The sequence below is a fragment of the Egretta garzetta genome, unplaced genomic scaffold, assembly GCF_000687185.1.
Source record: "Egretta garzetta isolate BGI_Z169 unplaced genomic scaffold, ASM68718v1 scaffold17, whole genome shotgun sequence".
Classification (NCBI taxonomy): domain Eukaryota; kingdom Metazoa; phylum Chordata; class Aves; order Pelecaniformes; family Ardeidae; genus Egretta; species Egretta garzetta.
The window spans coordinates 1,416,442-1,427,964 of NW_009260136.1; the positions used below are offsets into that span (position 1 = coordinate 1,416,442).

At 44.4% G+C, this 11,523-nt stretch overlaps 1 protein-coding gene across 1 annotated transcript in view; it reads left to right on the top strand.

Moving 5' to 3' along the window:
• Window positions 1–11,523, top strand: part of DTD1 (D-aminoacyl-tRNA deacylase 1) — a 31,327-nt gene that overhangs the window by 7,708 nt on the left and 12,096 nt on the right. The window contains exon 4 of the mRNA XM_035897080.1: window positions 9,345–9,442. Within this exon, the coding sequence (XP_035752973.1) occupies window positions 9,345–9,442 (98 nt within the window). The remainder of the gene's footprint in view (window positions 1–9,344; window positions 9,443–11,523) is intronic.

Below are 11,523 nucleotides of genomic sequence, written 5' to 3' on the forward strand. Positions count from 1 at the left end.
ACGAGCCGAGGGCTGGAGCTCCTCTCCTATGAGGACAGGCTGAGGGAGTTGGGCTTGTTCAGCCTGGAGAAGAGAAGGCTGTGGGGAGACCTGATTGCGTCCTTTCAGTACCTAAAGGGGGCCTATAGGAAAGATGGGGAAAATCTTTTTAGTAGGGCCAGCTGTGTCAGGACAATGGGTCCTGGTTTTAAACTAAACCAGGGTAGGTTTAGACTGGATGTAAGGAAGAAATGCTTTACAATGAGGGTGGTAAAACACTGGAACAGGTTGCCCGGGGAGGTAGTGGAGGCCCCATCCCTGGAAACATTCAAGGCCAGGTGGGATGGGTCTCTGAGCAACCTGATCTAGTTAGCGGTGTCCCTGCTCACTGCAGGGGGGTTGGACTAGATGACCTCTAGGGGTCCCTTCCAACTCAAAACATACTACGATTCTATGATTCACTCCAGTCTTCCTCTAGCCGAGCCATGTCCTCATGTTCCTCTGGAATAGTTTGACACGTAGATGTTCTTGTATTGTTGTTGGCTGTGCAGTGTGAGCAACGACTGACAACATAACCCAGAGAGGCTGCAGCCATGAGAACAAACTTGGGGGTCAGGCTCCCTCAAAGGCTGGATGTTTTGTGCTGTGTAGCTAGATGAACCCAGGAGGAGCATTTTTTCTGAGGCATACGTGGTTAGTCAGGCTCAAAGGCCAGTTTGTGTTGGGCAGTGTAGCTCCATCTGTCACTTTAGTTTTACATTCTGTTAAATGGTAATGATGACAGTGGGAGGTGTAATGTGCTACTTGAGAACAGTGTTTGATTCAGACTATCTTTTCTCAACACTATGCCATGTATGTAACTGTTTTCTCTTTAACAGAAAATACTTGGCTTCCCTTTGCATTTGGGCTCTATTTGTGCTTAATCTTTTCTGTTTGCTTTTCTTTTTACTTTCTGGCTGTTTTCATATTTAGGCTTGAAGTTTTGATACGCTTGCCCAGAAGACAAGTGTCTAGAGAAGACTATTTTTTAAATGGGGGCCATTAATAGACTGAAGTGGAAAAACGGAGATCATGATAATGGTCAGCCTCACTTTCCTTATGAGGAAAAAAAAAAAGGGAAAAAAGGCAGAAAACTGGTAGCTGGGGAAAGATTTAGAGGTTAATCTCTGTATTGACTGTAGATGAAAGCTGATTATCCCAGATACCCATATCATGAAGTGCTTTCCAAAGAGGCACATAAAATGTCCATCTTCAGTCAACTTTCCAGTAGCCTGAAATATTTTTCCAATCGGCATTCGTTGATGATATGGAATGCACTTCTGATACCCCTTCCATGCATCCCTTTTGGTCTGTAACAGAGAAGACTTCTGTTCTAATGAATTCGGTGTGTGTGCTTCTTGAATCTTTATTCTTGTTGTGTTATGACTAAGTTAGAACCCTGTGCTTCTGAAACTGATAACAGAACTTCATGGTAAGTCAATGGAAATAACATTTGCTTCAGTAAGGTTTGATTGAGTTGGACCTTTATGTCTAGGTAAACTAAAAGCAAGTATGGGCTTGCTTCTTTCACTTAAATGAGGTGCAGAAAAATTTATCTCTCTCTGTATATATCTTTGTCCTTGGACTTTGGAAAATGCTCTGTTTCTGAAATACTTTCAATCAGTTTATATTTTGACAGCAGCTTTTTGAACTTCTCTTTTCAGTGGGTAACTGTTATACACCTGAAATGAATAGCCACTGCTGCTAAGTGTCCATATTTTGGCACTTGTTTGCCAATGTTCCCTGCAAAAACAACTTTCACTTCTGCATTTTCTTTTTTTCATGCTGAAAACATAGATTTAGAAACCCAAGAGTGGCTGCCTGTGCTATTGTGTCAGATAATGCATGCATCTGAAACCGCTGGCAGCACTGGAACCACCTGTTAATTTACCATTTTACTATTTCTTTCTTTTTAGGCTGTGCCTGGCTGCATTGTGCTGCATCCAAGTCTGTTAGACTCTTACGATTGAAGTTTCTGTTGTGCCAATTGCTTTGCCAGTGGTTTTTGTCTGTTTTCTTTTTTTATCTATTTATTTTTGTGCATGCAAAGTTTCTGAAGCTTGGCAGTTTCATGGAGAGCAGGCTAAGTCCTGTGGTTGTATCGACAGAGGTTACCATTTCCCTGAGCTGAGGTGAATTAGGACACAGAGCCTTTACACACTGGGAGGCCTTATGTGAGCAGGACTGCTTGAGTGTGAGTGTAACACTGTGAAATTGTGATACCTGGGCTGTGATTTAGTGTACCATGCAAACATACTGAATTCTGCCCTGAAAAAGTCCTAATGAAATGAGAACCTTCCCTGGCTGGGGGCTGTGTGTTACAATGGGTGGCGGGAGGGCCCTGGGAAGGAGCACTGAGGAATGAGCTGCTATTAAAATAGCTTAGTGTGTCAGCATGAGGCTCTACCTTCTGTCTTCAAAGTCTGTGTTAGTGTATTTGCCCTACACACAGACACACAACTGTAGTTATTGGGAGATTAGAGTTTGATTCGCTGGATTGCTGTAGGTGCCCTTCCCTTTGATCTTACAAATTGCTTAATGCATTTTAGAAGGATCATTTTGTCATTTAAAGTGGAATTTGTGTACCTGAGTCAAAGACAGATCAATAAATGTCTTGCCATATTGTTTAAGAGCCTCATGTTTTCTAGTCCCTATGTTTTTTCAATAGACTACTTTGGCTGTTTGAAGTTGAGCTACTACGTGTGCCACTGTTGTAGGTGCTGGGCAGGCAGCTCCTCCATCTGACATCTGGTCTATCTGGAGCTTGCCAGCTAGGAGCTCAGAGTAGTAAGTGTTCCCCAAAGAGAAGCGCAAACCATTCTCTCACACCCAGAGCAGGGGGACGTTTGACAAACAAAATCTTGGAGAAGGCTCAGAGCCATGGTTCCTAGTTTCACACAGATGTCTTAAGACTGCAGATGGACACCCATGTCTGGGAAAGAGAAGGCTGCATGAGAAATCCTTGCTTGTCTCTCTTCAGTGCTTTCTTCTTGTGAAATTCATTCCTGAACGCCTCACTCCACTCTGAGGACTCTGTTGCACAAATGAATATCCAAAAACTGGGCCTACTAAGGCTTCTCCTTGTGTGTCAGAGCCTTTGCTCTCTGTCTTGAATGTGGCTTTAGTCTTCTGAGTCAGGAAGGATTAGCATGGCAGAGTGTGAAATATCTCACTCCCTTAATAGGAGTATCTGAGTAAATATGAGAGGACTGTTCCACAAGTAGGGGTTCAATTCAGATTAAGGTTCGTTGCAAGCCGAAAGCAGAATTATTTTCTCTGATTATTTCCCTTTGTTAGTGTTGTCACTTTGGAATATGTGCTCTTATCTGGAGTAGGAGTACCCACATGGGGTTAATTAGGAATAACTTTCCAAGTAGACAAACTTAGAAGTAACTACTGAATAAAAACAGTGTGAAGTTTCTAGGTCATGACGCTTGAGATACATCCAAAAAATATTCTGAAAGTAAATTATATCTTATTTTCAAGCCTTTACATCTCAAATGTGGCTCATCTGTCTCAACCTCAGATAAAGATCTTCTTTGCCTCTGAAGAAGGCATGCATGCCAGATTCTAAGGGAAAAGGAATTCAAAGAGATGGGTGTCCAGCAGAGTAAACTTGTCACTTTAATTATAGGATCCTATTTTATTGCAGAGGATGTTGCAAGGAGGTGACTTGACCAGTCAAGAAGTCTTAAAGTGGGGAAAGGTACTTACTACATTGAAGAGCATTGTGGTATAAAAAGCAGGAAAAGAAATAATATTTAAGAGTAAGTTGCTAGTGTCTCCCACGGACAGTACAGGGTCGTGTGATAAATTTACCCAAAGTTGCTGGGGTAACAAGCGACATCCAAGGAGGGTGCATTCTTTCTCCTCCTTTCCTTCTGACTGAAAAATGAAAATCAGTCCAGACAGACTCTTGGGACAGAGAGATGGAAGAGATATGTCTTCAGTTTCAGAGGGATTTTTCTGCATCGGAGTTTCAGAAGTTGCATTCAAGGGCTGCCCCAGCGCTGCAGAGGTGATGTGTTCCACTGGTGTGGTCTTAGATGGATGCAAAATGCAGTGGTACCACAGATGTCAGTCTGTTCTAGGCGAGTCAGGCTTGTCTCTCGACTTACCTCTCAGGAAACCACAACACACAAAGGAAAAATGCCTTCTCTGAAAGGTTATATGAATTGCCATATACTGAAACTACAGTAGATGCTGGGACAAGGGAAGGAAGGCAGAGGCATGTTTTTGAGGCAGGCAGCCAACATGGGGAGATTCTGCTGAAGAAACGTCTCTTCCTAAAGAGAAGTTAGGCATTGATTTAAGAAGGTATTGTGAAACTAGGTTTTAGCTTTCCCTTGTTCTTTCAGGCAAGACCAGACACTGAAGCTGCAGAGGAAAAAGCTGTGTTACAGTGAGGCGACTTCTTAAAAAGAGCTGTGAGGACCAAGGGACCGCTAGAACCCTTTGGTTTTGTTGTATAAGGGAGCTGCGAGCACAAAAATCCAGAAGCGTCCCATGAGTAAAGCACATACTGCGTAGGGACCATGGTCCCTGAAACTACAGGACGCATCAATATGTGATAAGGGAGGGTGGAAGCTGCTTCTGACAACAACATCACCTTTGCAGTATGTTTGAAAGCTTGAAGATGAGAGTGTGCGGTGGTCCACAAGACGTTTTGGATGAAGGCCAGTAAAGAGTTTTTGGAATGTGTGAAGAAATTCTCCCTCAGTTGGCTTTTTAAAACTTTTGACAGAATGAAGTTGCTGAGGCTGAAAGCCGCACTGCCTTTCATATGGTGGTGGTTGCAAGGCGCTGAGACCCTTCCCGTCTTTGAGAGGAAGGTCTGGAAGAGAGAGGCTATAAAGGAGGGCAGCATTAACAGGCATTTCTGTTTTAAGTACTGTTGCCATTAGCTCTAAATCTTAAAATTTCTCATCTGTGATTCACCTTGACCTGGGGTGACCTTGAGTCAAAAGACTGCAAGTTTAAGCCTGAGGAAAATGGGAGGGAGCTGTTATAGAAAGATGTCCCTTGACAGTAGTTCTGATGCCGAAACAAGATAGAAAGTGCTTGTGACATGAGAGTGCTTTGAGTGTTCTGGTAAAGGTGGGGGCTTATTTGAGCACTTTATCAGCCTTTGAAAAAAGGGGCCCGTGAAGTTTACTTTTATTTTTACTTTTTTTTTTTTGTATGGGAAGTGCAAAAGGCAGGCCTTTCTGTGAGTAAAGTACAGCAGAGGGATGATACAATATGTAGAGAGCTATTTGAAAAGTTGTGCTCTCACCAATAAAGTTTAAGATGGTATTTTCTGTTTATTATTTTGTTAAAGAAAGATGCATTAGTTTTGACTGGTTTATGTGATCAGCACATAAGTACATCTCTTTTCATATACACTGTAAATATAAAAAAAAAACCTTCTAGGAGCAGCAGCTCAAATAGTGTCTGCTTGATCTTCCTAAAGGAGCAGTATTACCAGTTTCTAAGCATGTCAGTAGATCATCATTGTCTGCATACAGGTATGGAGTCTTGTTTTATTGTCTTGTCAGATGCAGAAACTGTCTGTTTCTGTGCAGGAACCAATTCTGTAAGATTCCTGCGCTGTAGCCCTTATTAATTCTCTAGCAGACTCTTCCACATTATGGGAGCTAGACTTGAGGTGTGCAGATACAGCTAACCGAAAGCAAACATTCTTCAAGCTCTTATTTCTCAACTGAGAGTCATTTATAGGCATTTCTGAAAACGTGTGCCTGCATGATTCACCAGTGAAACTGTAAGATACAGGTTTAGGGAAAAACTGCCTGGGTTTTCTCTGCAGGTTCTCATCTGTCATGGGTGGCTGAGGGTTTGAAAACTGTGCTGGAAAATAATAATCACTATTTTTTTTATTGCTCTGCCATCTTTTCTCAGTGGGACTCTTTACATGTTCCAGGATCCTGCAAATTTATAAAATGATAACAGATTTTTTTGATTTTTTTCATTGGTTTTGTAATACTTTTGTCTTGTAAATTTTCTGTTATTTTCTGTAATTATTTAGTAATGCTCTTCTTTTTTCTTCTGCACCATTAGCTAGCATCTAGAGCACACTGATCCTTTTGTGAAATGCCGACAGCTTCATGGTGTCTTGATTTACTTGATTTACCCAATCAAATCATCTGCACCTTTTTAAAGCAGTAACTGTTGATGTTGCAGGGACCTCTGATGTGCCATTCTTTGATGCCACCGCAGCCTCAGTTGTCCCCTCCCTCCAGAGTGTACTGACCCTACTGTGACATTGTCAGATGGGAAGATGTTTTTGCTCCTGCTGTAGTAGTTCTTAGGTTATGTGATGCAAAACTGGTCTGTACACACACAAAGGAGCACAGAGGCAGACAGAGGAACCCAAATTCTGGACTCAGAGGATCGTAAACCCTGTCTGGGCCCCTCACAGCGCTGTCCTGGGGGACCCTCATTCCCGTAGTCCAGGTGTGATGACCATCCTGGGGAGTCAATGGGAGTGGCTCTCCAGAGCACCTTTTGGATGAGGAGGATTGCTGCCTAGAGATATAGGACACATGCAGGACGAGAGCATTTCAGGGTCGCATAAGACTTATTATGGGATGTTTAGGTGAGGAAGCAAAGGCAGGGAAAGGGGTGGAGTATAAAAAGGGCCAGCCACATGAAAGCAATGACTGGTCAGTATGCCTGTGGCTGTGCCCTCCACCTGATCAGCACAGTCTGCCTTTTCACTAAAGTGTGTTTCTGACTACTTTCCTGGGTGAGGGACCCACTGGTTTGTGTGCGTGTGTGTGAATGGGGGTCTGAGCACAGCAACTGGGGTGCGACTGAGGATCGTGTCTGTGAGTGAGCGTGAGCGAGCAGGATGAGCTGGCAAGGAGCTGCGGAGGCCAGAGCTGAGCCTGGGTGTGTGCCTCTGAGGGTGAGACCACAGGAGGAACTGGCTTCCACAGGGACTAGAGGAGTCCTGGCCCGCTGCTGGAGAGACCAGGGGTCTCTACGGATGAGACCTCTGTGTGTGTCTCTAAGCGTAAGATGCAGGGGGGAGCCAGGAAAGTGCCAGAGAGCTGGAGGGAGATGTGTGCCTGTGTGTGAGGGGGTCTGTACCAGCAGCTGGAGCAGGGCTGCAGGCCTCAGGGACTTGTATCCCCAGGTGCCAGCATCTGGGGAGGTCAAGATCCATGTCAGACTCAGTGCCTAAGCCTGGCTGCTGGAGAGGTTCACTTTGTATGTATGTACATATTTCCCACTAAGGGACCTTCATCCTGATCAGCCAGTGAGGGGTTCAAGGTGAGGCTGTAGGCGGTATTTATGTTCTTGTGAGTGCTGAGTGTGTCTGTGTTGGTATCTGTGCAACTGGCTCTGTGTGTGTGTATATATACATGTGTGTGTAGCATAGATGTGTTTGTGTATGTGTGCCTACATGCTCAGCCTTGCTACTGTTTGGACCTGGGGGGGTGAAGCTGTGGCAGCTATGCCTTCATCAGGTTTCTAGATTCAATACCTATAACATTTCTCAGCCCACTGAGAACACTGAAGAAAGTAAATTTGATCAGAGGAGCCTGTGTAGAGACAGTGAGCTGGGACACTGGGCACACATTCTCTTTTGCCACCTCCTCTTGTGGGGCAGAAAACGTCTGAGGAGTGCAGCTGGTAAAATTGTGCAGCTTCTTGTTCAGTAAATCACATTCCTTTTCATAGAAATACTTCCTTGAATCATGCTCGTGCCCTCTTCCCATTGGCATTTCTGTTGCTGTGGCTCTTCAGTGATTAGCCCAGGAACTTTGTCCTTGGCCACTGGACCATTGCCAGCAGACTCTTGTGCAGTGCTATAGTTTCTGGCTGTGCAAGAGCTTGTATCTCTAGCTCATGTGATTGCTTGTGGCATACAGCCTTTAGAAAAGCAGTTGGGCAGTAGATCTGTTGTGATATGGCCCATATGTGTTGGACAGGCCCAAACGTACCTTTTCTTTTTCCTTTTTCTTTTATACAAATACCAGGCTTCTATCTGACTTACAGGATGTGACAAGGAAAGACTGAAAACTCTTCCAGAGCTATTTGTCCTCAGTAACATGTTTGTGAAGAATCAGGACAGTTTGGTTTGACCTCTGTTCGGTCAGGGACATCACATATTGCTGTGGAAAGCTGCTGTGCTATACACAGTCTCATGTAAATATTCCCAGTGGGTGGTTGCTCCACTGAAGCCTACAGCTTTCGGCATGTTCTTGCTCACTGTCTGAGGTGGTACTGGAAGTGGTTTTGGTTGTGTTTCTGAGCAGGCTCCTGGCCTGCCTTCCCAGTGAGTGAGACCGGTCCAATCTTCTGATAACTGCTGTCTGCTTGCTGCAGTACACCTTTTTATTTTCTGTGTATTTGTATTGATATGGCAGCATCTGTTCTTGTTGCTGCCCCTGCAGGAAGGTCTAGAAAGGCTGCTCAGGTGTGCAGGACAGTAGAGAATATGTGGGAGTGAGCAGTCAGGTAGGCTCAGCCAGGGGTGGGGTGAGCTTGAGGAGTAGAAAGCTGGACTAGAAAAAATGGAGCAAAGAGGTCTGCACAAAGGAGAATGAGATGTGAGGAGAAGACAGCATACAAAGGGATGGCTTTTGTAGACGATGCCGCATAAAAATGTCATGGGTCTGTTGTGATGGAAACTTCCCAAATACTTAAAAATGTGGTCTGTGCCCTAGCTGGTGTTCTAATAAATGCCACTGATGACAAATGACATAGACATTTCTGATTTCAGAAGAGTATTCCTGTGATGTAGGCAGGGTTGAGGGAGTACACTGTCTTTTTTTCTGCCCTTTTTGCTGAACTCTGTCAAAGAACAGCCTAGGTTGCAAACAGGAATGTAGAAGTTGCTGTAGCGGATTGGGACTGAGTTGCACACCAGTGTCCTCTGCTCTAGAGTATTCAATGTCAAATGCTTCAGAGTAGTCTTCAGGTCTTTTTATCTTTTGCTTATATATAAGATGTCTTTGAAACATCAACTGGTTAGCTGGACTGGATCCTTAAGCTTAGCTGTTACATCCTTTAAAATTTTATCTCCTGGCTGTGAGAACTATCCTGCCTATCCTGAACTGTAGACTTTGTTTTGTGGACATTTCTGTTATTAGCTATGTATTTATCGTCTCTGAATGTCAGACCACATAGCTGGGTGCACATAGACTGTTTTTTTTCTTAGTAGCTTTCTGCAGCTTCTTAGTTGGCTGTCCTTTTATGGTTTTTTTTTTCTTTTTATTAGTACATTTGGTAAAGATTTTATCCTTCCTATCCTATCCTTTGGTAAAGGTGTTATCCTTCCAAGAGCCCTCAGCACTTCTTGTTTCTTCCCTTTTCAGATGGCAAGTTTGGTGCCTACATGCAGGTACACATCCAGAATGATGGTCCTGTAACAATAGAATTGGAGTCCCCGGCTGCCACTGTCGACCCTAAACAGGTAAGTGAGCCAGAAGGTCTGTCTGGAAAGGATGGGTATATAGGCTGTGCCACCTCTGCAGTTTTGTAGCATTCCTGTTACGATGCAGTATAGCTTTCCTTAGGCATGAGGACCTTGTGCTTCCTGTGCAGCCTCTGAAAAGTTTAATTGCATTGTTTTCTTCAGTTCCCTGGCCTGTTGATAGCTACCTGCTGTCCTGGTAAAGGTCGTGCATGTGTAATGCAAACCAGCTTTTTTACAGTTTATTCTTGCTCATCATTAAAGCTGCTGTTTAATCATGACTCATTAACTATGTTTTTGATGTGTCTGGACTCCTCCCTTTTTTTTGGTGAAGTTTCTTGACATTTTAGAGTTTTTGCATGTGTGTGGCTGGATGGGACTGGAGAGCTGCCTCTGTCAGAAACAAGAGAACAGCATACTGAAGCCCTGAATTGAAGTCTGTAGCGGAGAGGAGAGTTAGCTCTGCTGAGGAACAGCACAAGCCATGCTGAAAACCAAACGCAGTGATGAGATTTTCTCATCCTCTAAACACAACAGTGACCAACTTTTTCAGGCTGAAAGAGAAGGGGGAGGGATTGTTATTACCAGCTGTGCTTCAGCAAGGCCAACCAACCCAATTTGTATAACACTTCACTTAACCTTGTTAAAATTGTTATTGCAGCTTATAAGAAGGGCATGAGGGAAGAACCAGGAAACTACAAACCTGTTAGTCTAACCTCAATACATGGAAAAATTACAGAGAAGATTATACTAGGTGCTATTGAAAGGCATTTAAAGGACAATGCAGTCATCAGGCACGGTCAACATAGGTTCGCAAAGGGAAAGTCCTGTCTAACTGATTTGGTATCCGTACCTGGCTAGTGGATGAAGGGAAAGCAGTGGATGTAGTTTTTCTGGATTTTAGTAAGGCTTTTGATACTGTCCCTCACTGCATCCTTCTGGACAAGTTGTCCAACTGTGGGATGAGGAAGTTCACAGTGCACTGGGTGAAGAACTGGCTGAAGGGCAGAGCTCAAAGGGTTGTAGTTAATGGGGCTACATCTGGCTGGTGCTGGTCACCAGTGGTGTTCCTCAGGGTTCAATTCTAGGGCCAGTTCTGTTCAATATGTTTATCAATGATTGGATGCGTGAGTTGAATGCACCATTAGTAAGTTTGCTGGTGATACTAAACTGGGAGGTGCTGTTGATTCTCTCAAGGGCCTTTCAGGGGGATCTGGATAGATTGGAGCACTGGGCAATCATTGGCGGCATGAAATTTAACATGAATGGATTCTGCACCTGGAGTGAACTAATGCTGGACTCAAATATAAACTGGGAGAGGAGTGCCTGGAGAGCAGTCCTGCAGAAAGGGACCTGGGGGTGCTGGCTGGCAGCAGGCTCAATATGAGCCAGCAGCGTGCCCTGGCAGCCAAGAGGGCAACCCGCATCCTGGGCTGCATCACACACGGTATAGCCAGCCGGTCAGAAAAGGAGATTATCCCGCTGTGTTCAGCGTTGGTGTGGCCTCACCTCGAGTACTGTGTGCAGTTCTGGGCCCCACAATTTAAAAAGGATGTGAAGGTACTTGCATGTGTCCAGAGGAGGGCAACAAAGATCGTGAATGGGCTGGAAGGAATGTCCTGTGAGGAGTGACTAAGGACTTTGGGCTTGTCTAGTTTGGAGAAAAGGAGGCTGAGGGGTGACCTCATTGCTCTCTACAGCTTCCTGAGGAGGGGAGGTGGAGAGGGAGGTGCTGATATCTGCTCCCTGGTATCCAGAGATAGGATGCAGAGGAATGGTTCAAAGCTGTTTCAGGGAGGTTCAGGCTTGACATAAGGAAACATTTCTTTACTGAGAGGGTGGTCAAACACTGGAACAGGCTTCCTAGAGGGGTGGTCAATGCCCCACGCCTGTCAGTGTTTAAGAGGCATTTGGACAATTGTCCTGGTTTCGGCTGGGATAAAGTTAATTTTCTTCATAGAAGCTAGCATAGTGCTGTGTTTTGGATTTAGTACCAGAAGAATGTTGATAACACACTGATGTTTTCAGTTGTTGCCAAGTAGTGCTCAGACTACTCAGGGCGTTTTTGAGCTTCTCCTGCT